This window comes from Spea bombifrons, chromosome 10, assembly GCF_027358695.1.
Source record: "Spea bombifrons isolate aSpeBom1 chromosome 10, aSpeBom1.2.pri, whole genome shotgun sequence".
NCBI classification, from domain to species: Eukaryota; Metazoa; Chordata; class Amphibia; order Anura; family Pelobatidae; genus Spea; species Spea bombifrons.
Window position 1 is genome coordinate 10,272,990 of NC_071096.1, and position 11,272 is coordinate 10,284,261.

Sequence of the window (11,272 nt, forward strand, 5' to 3'; positions counted from 1 at the left end):
AATGGACCCTCTATAAGATGTTTGGTAGAAAATAAAAGTGTTGTCTTGATTTTTCTGCTAGTTCAGGGTTTTCAGCTTAGAAACCTGCCAGCGTTTTAGTATTTCTTTAACGTATATGTAATCCGGTAATTAACATTATACACCTATGTGAAAGATGCAGCAGTTATTTATAATATAACGCCAATATGCAGCTGTTCGTTCATGATTATCTGCTTTCATTTCTGTTTAGGGAGGTTTGAAGGCTGTTGTGTGGACCGATGCATTCCAGATGGTCGTTATGGTCATTGGATTTTTATCTGTCCTTATTGAAGGGACAATCCAAAATGGGGGACCTACTAAGATTTGGGAGACAGCCATGAATGGATCACGTCTGGATATATTAGAGTAAGTCAAAGGGGAATGTTTGTAGGTTCTATCTATTGAAATTGGAATGTGGGAGAAGCATACAGAAAAAAAAGATTTTTTATTCCAGGTGTAAACGTTCTCCTTGAGTTATCCACTTCTGGTTTTAGGGAGAAATCACTCATCCCTTCTAATGGAAGGGTTAGAATTGGTCACAGACTTGGGGTTTTACTAAAGCTTCACCTAGAGCTTCCATAAGCTTTTCACAACATTCTGACCTTCGCTAGTGTTCACATCTTTAGACATTTCACTGAAAACTAAATGTAATTAGACTGTTAACCTTACAAGCCAAGAATTCCTGAATGCTACCCGAATATGAATACTGAAATTTAACAGAGGAATTCTGAAGGAAGGCCACAGCGATTCAATCAATCAAATGAAAAGAGTTGTATCAGTTACACAATTAAGAACTTTTTTTTATTCAATGCAAAGAAAATATTTATTACATAGAGAGGGAGGTACAAAAATGTTTGAGTTTTGTTCTCCAAAGAATTTATGGTAAACATGGTCAAATTGGAAATAGAACCCATTGATCCAAGAAGAAATCCGATTGCTTTTTGCAGTCAAGAAGGATTTTTTTTCCCCCCTGATGGCAGAATTCGAAGTAGCTTAATTAGGGGTTTTTTTGCCTTCTTTTGGACCAAGAATAGGAAGGTTAGGTAGAAGGGTTGAACTTGATGGACTTAGGTCTTTTTTTAACCTTATGAACTATGTAACCCTAAAAATGATCCAACTAAATTCATGACATAGCTGTAAGAAACAGCAAGAGCCCAAATATAAACAGATGATGTCAAGGTCCTTCTAAACTGACAATGCAGTCACCCGTCAGTAATAGTCAGTGCCTGTCATTTCAGAGATCCATCGTTTTTGCTTTGGCTACTTTTCTTGTTTATATAGAATACTACATTTAATTGATACATTTGTTTGACTTTTGTTTTTACTTTTTTGTTTTTAAAGCTTCAGTCCTGATCCTTTGCAGCGACACACATTTTGGACAATTGCAGTGGGTGGCACCTTTACTTGGCTAGGAATTTACGGAGTAAATCAGTCAACGGTCCAAAGATGCATATCCTGCAAAACAGAAAAACACGCAAAACTGTACGTTTTTATCAATCTTGTTTTAGAAGAAAAAGTTCATGATGTCGACATCCTACTTAAGTTGTAGAATTAGTCTTATATCTTATGATCCTAGTTCATAAGCACTTGAAAGAAAAGGGGGCCTCTTAAATTTAACCTATTTCTATATTATTACCCAAGATAATAATTAACACTTATGCTCTGCTTTAAAATATCACATAACATACAAATACAAAACACCATAAAATCAGCTGACGCAGTGTGTGGCCCTTGGTAATATTAAATCCTACAGCATAAGATAGCAGATCATTTTCATCTCTTCCTTAAGAAAAGAACTTTGGCATTGCTTCTTTTTTTCTAGCTGAGTGCCATAAATAATGCAATAGTAATTATGTTTAAAGTGATGAACATGAATATTGAATACTGATAATAATTGTTTTATAACTATGTATTTATCTGCTGCCGCTTTTTCTTACTTGCTACTTTCATAGACTCCACTTCATTCTTTATTCCACCCTTTGGTGACTTTTTTTGAGTTTGTGTTTGTGTTTTTCTATGTCAGAAAAGCTCTTATCAGGAAATTAACTTATGAATTTTGAATTCAGTCTAAAATTCTCAGGGAATGAAAAAATATGTCTAAATTGTAATGATCAGAATTGTAGACCACAGCTTCTAAAATGTCAAGCAATAGTTTAAAGTAGCCGAGTGCTTAAGGCTTATACTGTTACCAAAGTCTACTATATATAGTTCCATGATATATATATATATATAATAAAACCACATGAGCAGCAATCTTAACTTTCTGTTCTTAGGATCTGCATTCATCCTCATTAAGTTATCTCTCCTCTATAAGTCACTGATTGTTGTTGATTGGTTCAGGCAGACTTCTTAAAGGTTGGGTTAGGATTTAACCATCATACACTGACTTTTAACTATTTTTTCCAGAGCCCTATATCTTAACTTGGTTGGTCTGTGGATAATCTTAGTGTGTGCCGTATTCTCCGGATTGGTCATGTATGCACACTTTCAAGGCTGCGATCCTTGGACTGCAGGTTTTATTTCAGCACCAGATCAGGTGGGTATTCAGCGTTATTTTTCATAAAAGCACTAATAAGTTTAACAATTCTGCACCATACAATAGGAATGTAAATTAACCTTTCCTATTTGTTGAGGCAAGACTGTGCCCCTGTGGCGGTTAGATCCATTAGCCCTGTCAAATTCCCATGACCTGTAAAGAATCCTTGATGACGTAACAAGAGATAACAATGCTTTATAAAGATATATATAGATATCATCAATGCTGTTATCATCTAACATTCCCACTGCACAACCTTGGACTTAATAGCAAGCCCAGCATTTCCTGAAACGACTTAACATCATTTATTGTTCAAATAAACTTGCCTAACACTTGCTTAGAGCCTAAACAAAAGCCACATTTATATTTTCTATTAGACTTGGGCACCAGGGGGCTCTTCGTGCTCGTCTTCGTCCAAAAAAAATCTTCATATTCCGCAAATATTCGCCCGTTCCTGTCTTCTCTTCGGGCGAATATTCGTGGACATTCTTCGTGTTTGTTTTTTCTCAGTGTTTTTCGTTTTTTTTATAAGGGGTTAATATGGGGTTAACGCGTACCGCAGCAGCTCTGGCGCCAGGAGTTTAAATGTCTGTAGAGTCGCTCGTACAGACTTTTAAACTTCTGGTGCCGTAACTTGGCCCGGGAGAGACTACTGCTCTCCCTGCTCTATCAGTTAAATGTCCGTACGAACGACCAATAAAGTTGCTTGTATGGACATTTAACTGATTGGCAGAGACCACTGGTCTCCCTGTTCTGACAAGTTGCTGCGTTATGATTTTAAAAGTCTGCACGAGCGACTCAATTGGTCCCTTAAGCTCTCTCACTCTCTCGCTCTCCTTACCTTCTGCAAAGACATTGTTTTAAGTGTTAAAAACAAAGTTTAATTACTCTTTAAATATACCCGAGGAAAATAAAATCTCTTAATATGTAGAAAGAAAGTACCATTACAATAACCAAAATGAAGTAAACTATTTCCTTGAATTAGCTTGTAATATGGACATTTCTATGTTATTTCTTAGATGATGCCATATTTTGTTATGACCATATTTTCGTCACTGCCCGGACTCCCCGGGCTGTTTGTCGCTTGTGCTTTCAGTGGAACCTTGAGGTAATTATTTATTTTTGCAAACTTTAGTAACAATTAATTCTTACTGTCTTTGTGTACGGATTTGAGTCCTTTAGCATCAATATGCAACTAATATATTGACAAGGAACATTTGAGATCCATCATCAAGGGAATTATTTTGGTAGGCATGAGATATGTCCAAGGAAATGCTTCAACAGCAGCAGTTTGATTGGAAAAAAGTGTAGCTATGATATTGCCGAGCCCAGTTGTATCTGGCATGGGCCCTTTATAAATGATAATGGTAGGTTTACCCAACCACCTGTGTTTCTTATGTAATTTACAGTACAGTTGCTGCCAGCATTAACGCTCTTGCAACCGTTACCTACGAAGACATCGTGAAGAACATTTTCAAAAACATCAGTGATAAGAAAAGTACTTGGATTAGCAAAGGATTATGTGAGTAGCTGTATTAAATATTATTTGATGATTAGATTGCAGACTAACTGACTCAACATTCCAATACAAATCCAAAATCAGATGTCCTTCATCAGAGTTCTAATAGGGAGACTGAATCCCAATATAATAGGGAGGCTGTATCCCAATATGATAGGGAGGCTGTATCCCAATCCCAATATGACAGGGAGGCTGTATCCCAATATGATAGGGAGGCTGTATCCCAATCCCAATATGATAGGGAGGCTGTATCCCAATATGATAGGGAGGCTGTATCCCAATCCTAATATGATAGGGAGGCTGTATCCCAATCCCAATATGATAGGGAGGCTGTATCCCAATATGATAGGGAGGCTGTATTCCAATATGATAGGGAGGCTGTATCCCAATATGATAGGGAGGCTGTATCCCAATATGATAGGGAGGCTGTATCCCAATATGACAGGGAGGCGGTATCCCAATCCCAATATGATAGAGAGGCTATATCCCAATATGACAGGGAGGCTTTATCCCAATCCCAATATGACAGGGAGGCTGTATCCCAATCCCAATATGAAAGGGAGGATGGATCCCAATATGGTAATACAGAGAGTAATTGGTAGCTCTAATTGGATGGATCTTTAGCAATCAGAGGGCATGTTGGAAGTTTATTAAGATACCAATATTAAAAATAAATATAAACCCCTTAACCTTCTGAGGTCTGTTTTTGATAATTTTGTTAAAATATAATGGTAACATTGACACCGCCTGCTAAACTAATTCAGAAACAAAGAAACATGCTATGTACACAGCGCTTCAGTATTGTATTTCATCTTTGGAACTTTCCATTCCCAGAAAGACAAATGTTCAGCATGGCTTTAGTCAAGTATGAATTGTCACGTCCCATCGCCTTTTCATATGTATGAAATATTTGGTGTGCTTCTCTAGGTGTAGTGTTTGGCGTGCTGTGCACCGTTATGGCTGTGGTTGCATCCTTTATGGGAGGGGTTGTTCAGGTAAGTGAGGCCTAATCTTCCTTACCTCGAGAAGAGGTCTGCTTATTATAGAATAAGTCTTCGATATCAAGAAAAGAAGTTAAAGTGGGATGGAAGTGGTAGTTTTAAATAATCATAGAAAAATAATGTCACCAAACTATGAATATAAATATATTTTTGTAATTATGTGAGTGAATATATATATACCGTATTTGCTCGATTATAAGACGACCCTGATTATAAGACGACCCCCCAAAATCTGAATATTAACTTAGGAAAAAAAGAAAAAGCCTGAATATAAGACGACCCTAAAGGAAAAAAGTTTTACCAGTAAATGTTAATTCATGTAAACTATTTTTTTTAATAAAAGCTATGATTGAGAAAAATATTTTTTTTTTGTTTTTATTTCTTTTATATTTTCTATTGTATTTTCCAACCTGTCCCCCAGTTACGCACATCTGCCCCCAGGCTTGCCACACCAATATGGCACTGTGGCCCATGATATGCCTTTTAACCCTCTATATGCCACTGTGCCCCATGGTATGCCTTTTGACCCCCTATGTGCCACTCTGCCTCCAGAAATGCCTTATACCCCTATATCCCATTCTGGCATTTAGGGGGTTAAAATGCATATTATGGGGCAGAGTGGCATATAGGGAGGTATAAGGCATTCCAGGAGGCAGAGTGGCATTAAGGGAGTTAAAAGGCATTATATAGAGCACTCTGCCTCCAGAAATGCCTTATACCCCTATATGCCACTCTGGCATTTAGGGGGTTAAAAGGCATATTATGGGGCAGAGTGGCATATAGGGAGGTATAAGGCATTTCAGGAGGCAGAGTGCACTATTAAATGCCCCCTTAACGCCACTCTGCCTCCTGAAATGCCTTATACCTCCCTATATGCCACTCTGCCCCATAATATGCCTTTTAACCCCCTAAGTGCCAGAGTGGCATATAGGGGTGTAAGGCATTCCAGAAATGCCCTACACACACACACACACACACACACACACACACACACACACACACACTTACTTACTTACCGGTGCTTCCAATTTCCTGGTGTATTGCCGGGGCAGCGGGTTGACGTCTCATTCCGCGGCAGCCGGAAGGAGGTGGAGTTGGCAGCGGGGGTTTGTATGCGTCCGTCGCAAATACCTTCCCCGGCTGTCAGAGATCAGGAACTCTGGAACAATGATCTCTGACAGTCGGGGAAGGTATTTGCGACGGACGCATACAAACCCCCGCTGCCAACTTCACCTCCGGAAGCACCGGTAAGTGTGTGTGTGTGTGGGGGGGGCGACGACAGGAGGATCCAGATCCCCTGCAGCGGTGCGGGGGATCTGGATCTTAGTCTCCTAATCAGACCTCTATTTGAGGTCTGATTAGAAGACGACCCCGATTATAAGACGAGGGGTATTTTTCAGAGCATTTGCTCTGAAAAAAACCTCGTCTTATAATCGAGCAAATACGGTATATATATATATATCATGTGATAATAGTGAAGAAATTATACTCTGCTACAATGTAAAGTAGTGAGTGTACAGCCTGTATAGCAGTGTCAATTTGCTGTCCCCTCAAAATAACTCAACACACAGCCATTAATGTCTAAACCTTGGCATTTTAATAAAATATATTGCTCTTTCTGCAGGCTGCTCTGAGTATCCATGGGATGTGCGGAGGACCTATGTTAGGGTTATTTACACTGGGTATTCTGTTTCCTTGTACAAACTGGAAGGTAAAATATGTTTCTCATGTCAGAACTATGCTTATTTCTTGGTAGAACATAACATTTATTTCATACCTCACAACCTGACTGGTGGTTAGATGGGGCTATAGAAGTGCTTTTCTTAAGCTATTAACAACCTGAACTGGTGGTCAATAGTCCATCTAGGCATATGTGTAAAGAGCTGGCAGGTGATATAGCACCATAGGCACCTAGCATGGACCAGAACACTCATGGAAAATGTACTACTTCTGCCTAGGCCCCTAGGATATGATATCTGCTAGTTAATCCTGAAGTCACTCAAAGGTATATAGGTGTTTCCATAGGAATATTCTTATGTCACAGCCTATTGGTAGCCAACTATGTATATTTCCACAAATAATTTGGTGAATCATAAAACCAGTTTAGCTTTTAGTTTTTTCACATTTATTCAACTACGGGCTTTCACCATATAATTTTTAACCACTTTGTCAAGGTTGGAAATGTTTAATTCTAAGATATACTGACAACCTTTTACCAACGCACACTATTTAAACATTCATCATCGAGTTCATAGTTCCAAGTGTTTTGCCCATAGACTTTGTAAGACCCTTGATCCTTCATATTTGTTGTAGGGTGCTCTTGGAGGCCTTTTAACTGGATTCGTCATGTCATTTTGGGTTGGAATTGGAGGATTTATTTACCCTGCACCACCAAGCAAGACATTTCCCCTTGAATTAAGGACAGATGAATGCATATTAGCTAATGTGACATCTAATACAACAGAGTTACTATCAACATATCTTCCAACAACTCTACCAACCACAGCTCCATCAAGGTAAAATCCAAATTATTTTTACCAACATGAACATCTTACTAAATAAGAGAAATTGCTTTATAAGTGATATACATAAAGTGTGGGTATAATTTGTTACTTTTTGAAACATTACACTTGAGATCGAAGGTAGTGTAGACCTTGACTGATGGCTACCTTCCTCTCCTCTACGACAACAAAAAGTAATAGTATCTTCATCTAGGTAGGTTGATTGACTGAGCTACAGAAAACTGCGATGGTTGTGGTGGATTTGGACCCATCTGGCCTTTATTTAACATTAATGTTCAGACTGAACACGTTCTGGTGATTTATCACTATAAGCCAACATAGCATCACCTAGCAACAGCTCTTTTTTTAGAGCCTGTACACATAGACCTCAACAATAATATAAGATGTAATGATTTTAAATTTAGTTGAATATGTTTCCAGTTCCTTTGAGAAAACATGGTGCTAGAAATATTTGGTTTCCTATGAGAAAGTACAAAAGCAGCTGCATGGTGCTTGGTCTTAAGGCTATCACTGAGGCTATTACATGTTTCCATAAGTTGAACATTGTGTTGACTTCATATGCTGTTTTTCTCTGTATAGATCTCTTCTCGCCGATAACTGGTATAGTATATCCTACCTATACTATAGTGCGGTGGGCTGCCTGTCATGCATTATTGCTGGCCTTCTGATCAGTTTTATAACAGGTATGAGAAGTTTGATGGATATTTCAATACTTTTGGTATGTTGTCTGGTTCTATCTGCTCCTTTAAAAAAAAAGAAAACCTCTTAAGTTATTTTATGTAATTTCTTTAGGACGTGAGCATGGACGGAACATCAAGCCATTGTTAATCAGACCAATTTGCAACCTTTTCTGCTTTTGGTCTGATAAATACAAAGAGATGTGTTGGTGTGGGGTTCCTCATGATACCGAAGAAGATTTTGTAAGTGTTTCTGTTTATAGCTACTAGATCATGCCTTTAATTCAGTTACACAAGCTGTCCCAGCTGATCAGATTTTTAAATACATGTTTATTCAGTAATAGTGTTACTATTATATGCTTCTGATGGCCGAACATAGGTTCCTAACACAACAAATGCAACGTAACATCTTAGAAATTAAAAAAAAACAAAAATCTAGCACTTTCACACTACCAAAAAATGGTAAGAAAAATGTATATTGCCATATTAGCATAATAGTTGTGGGAGCGGAGACTGGATACGCCCCACTCCCTGCCCATTTCCCCATTTAAGGTCGGTGGGAACGCCCACTGATGGCAGCGGGAACACCCCCCAATGTCAGCGGGACTGCACCCGGATGTTGAAGCTTATTGCTTTTATTGAGTCAAAAAAAGAAAAGATGTAAAGTTGTATCACATTTAATTTGTTTTTAATATGTGTTCCCTTCATAGGATTCTAAAGATATTCTTCATAAAGACATTAATATGACACCAGTAACAGAAGTACCCACGGAAAATGGATATGACAGGGACTCTACCAGGAAGCCTCCACCCGGTTATAACGAAGCTGAGAAATCGTACACAAATGTAAATGTAGAGAAAGTATCTCAGATGTAGATAACAATTCTGATTAATTTACGGAGTCACTACGTATGGATGTGGATATAATCCCTTCCTTTTTAGGGTGTATTTGAAAATGGTATCATTAAACTGTATAGTATTTATCCATTTTTTATTCTCCCTTCATCTAATACGCCACTATGATGTAAAGAAAAATGCTTAATAGTTATATATAGAGCTTAATGAATTGTTAATAGCTCAAGAAAAGGAGATTGCAAACTTACATGATTTTTTGTATTCCTTTTGATTTTAACTGATCATTCAAAAATCATCATGGCATTTTGCGAGGGTTTCAAGCGTAATTTTAAACATTAAAAAAAAAAAAAAAAAAAACTGCCATGATGATCAACATACCTTAGAGCTCTAGTGCTGATCCCTGGAGGTCTTGGGTTCTACCGGTCATTGCTGGGTTTGTAGAGCAATGGTGTGTGGCACGTATCTCTATCCATATTCTTCCAACTCCATAGAGATTTAACCATCAATATTCCAACCCCATGCCTAGCTTATAAGGTAGAACCCTTTAGGCAACTGACTTACTCTGTAAAAATATTTTAAATAATACATTATTTTACGTTATATTTATATATGAGTGCGGGGGTGCCACCCACTAATCTGAGGCCATATCACTCTTTTGGTCAATGAGACTGCCCAGTGTGCTTCTGCTCATTGGATTGATAACAAGTGGGATCTCTTAACCCCCCCTCAGCCTGCCAATTTACACTTTGTAGGAATGTGGTGCGCCGCCACAAACTTCATAGCCTGCTGCATCATGTCTCCTTAACAGGTGGAGCACCAGGATATACTTTCATGTCCGGTGTTGTATTTACCTTTGGGGCTGCCGTAGGCCTGACCTAGTGCACCGCCCCCAGTTCCCTCCACCTCCATGGTTGGTGTCCCCTATACAATAAAAGTCGCTGAGCACCTTTCAGAAACCGAGTGCTGGGACATGATGTTATATTCTGGTGCGCTCTATTCTAAAGGAGTGCAGCACCTTTTAATTAAGTCTAAAGAGTCAGCAGAGCGTCAATAGCCTACATAGCCTAGTTGAGGAGATCTCCCTAGTAACCAGCCCATAGTTAGGTTTTTAATCTCTCAAGAAGGAGATCTTGCCTCTGGTTTTGTACCAGGGTGACTGTCACCCCCATCTGGTCCTGCCACCCTACGTCTGGGCCTAGTCAGCCTTGACCGGGATACGTCACTGGTCATGTCGTATCTCAGTGGTCAGTGGTAAGGACGCCAACCATGGAAGGATTGGCTGGAAGCGTCTAAGATAAGTATGTCACCCACTGTACAATTAGCATAAACTATTTTTTTTCCAATAAAAATATATATTTTATATTAACCTGAATCTATGATCTTTATATTAATGTTATACATAAAAGAGCTGTAGAGATTTTGTGTAACTGAACAAAGATTACCATTTTTATTGATCACACCATTTTTCTTTTTTAATTTTATTTAAAAAAAATATGAAAATATTAATAAAATATTTTTGTCATTTGTTTGTATTTGGTAATTTGTTGTAACTTTCGCTGATTATTATTAAATCATAATGTGTATTGCTTTAATATTAATATTTGTACAGAAACAGGTTTTTTTTACATGCTCATATGTATTAATTACCCAAAGCTATTACAATAGAATTTTAAGGGGAAAAAGGCACAAAAGGTAATAGAAATGAATGTAAAACTGGACTATTCATAGCAATTAAAGACAGCTGTTGAAATTATGTGGGCTTTGTAAAAAAATTTGTATTTAAAAAAATTATTTAAAAAAAAAATAAAAAGTTAAAGAAAAATATCTTTAAAACATTCTGATTTAATTTGGTTGGTTTTATTAATTAGCTGCTTGCGCTGACATTCTAGTTTGTGCACAATAAAGCAGGCCCATTGCAGTAAATAAAATATATATCATATCTTGGTATAAAGTTTTTTCCATAAATCACATGTTTAATTTATAACTACATTTCTATGACTATTGTCATTGACACGACAGGGGCCCCATCTTAGCATGCCCCAAAAAGGAATAATATAAGTCTTATATTTGGTACAGTATAAATAAGTTAAATATGACTACTTTATTATTAGTGGTGACCTACATTGGTTTGTTTGAAAATCCTTC

General features: G+C 37.7%; 1 protein-coding gene across 3 annotated transcripts in view; it reads left to right on the forward strand.

The window, feature by feature from the left end:
• Positions 1–9,255, forward strand: part of SLC5A12 (solute carrier family 5 member 12) — a 152,735-nt gene extending 143,480 nt beyond the window's left edge. For all 3 annotated transcript variants that reach the window (XM_053449170.1, XM_053449166.1, XM_053449167.1), the window contains 11 exons: positions 230–384; positions 1,360–1,500; positions 2,425–2,554; positions 3,574–3,662; positions 3,964–4,076; positions 5,001–5,068; positions 6,699–6,785; positions 7,388–7,590; positions 8,176–8,279; positions 8,389–8,516; positions 8,984–9,255. In XM_053449170.1, the coding sequence (XP_053305145.1) occupies positions 230–384; positions 1,360–1,500; positions 2,425–2,554; positions 3,574–3,662; positions 3,964–4,076; positions 5,001–5,068; positions 6,699–6,785; positions 7,388–7,590; positions 8,176–8,279; positions 8,389–8,516; positions 8,984–9,148 (1,383 nt within the window). In that variant the 3' untranslated portion in view covers positions 9,149–9,255. The remainder of the gene's footprint in view (positions 1–229; positions 385–1,359; positions 1,501–2,424; positions 2,555–3,573; positions 3,663–3,963; positions 4,077–5,000; positions 5,069–6,698; positions 6,786–7,387; positions 7,591–8,175; positions 8,280–8,388; positions 8,517–8,983) is intronic.
• Positions 9,256–11,272: the final 2,017 nt, after the last annotated feature.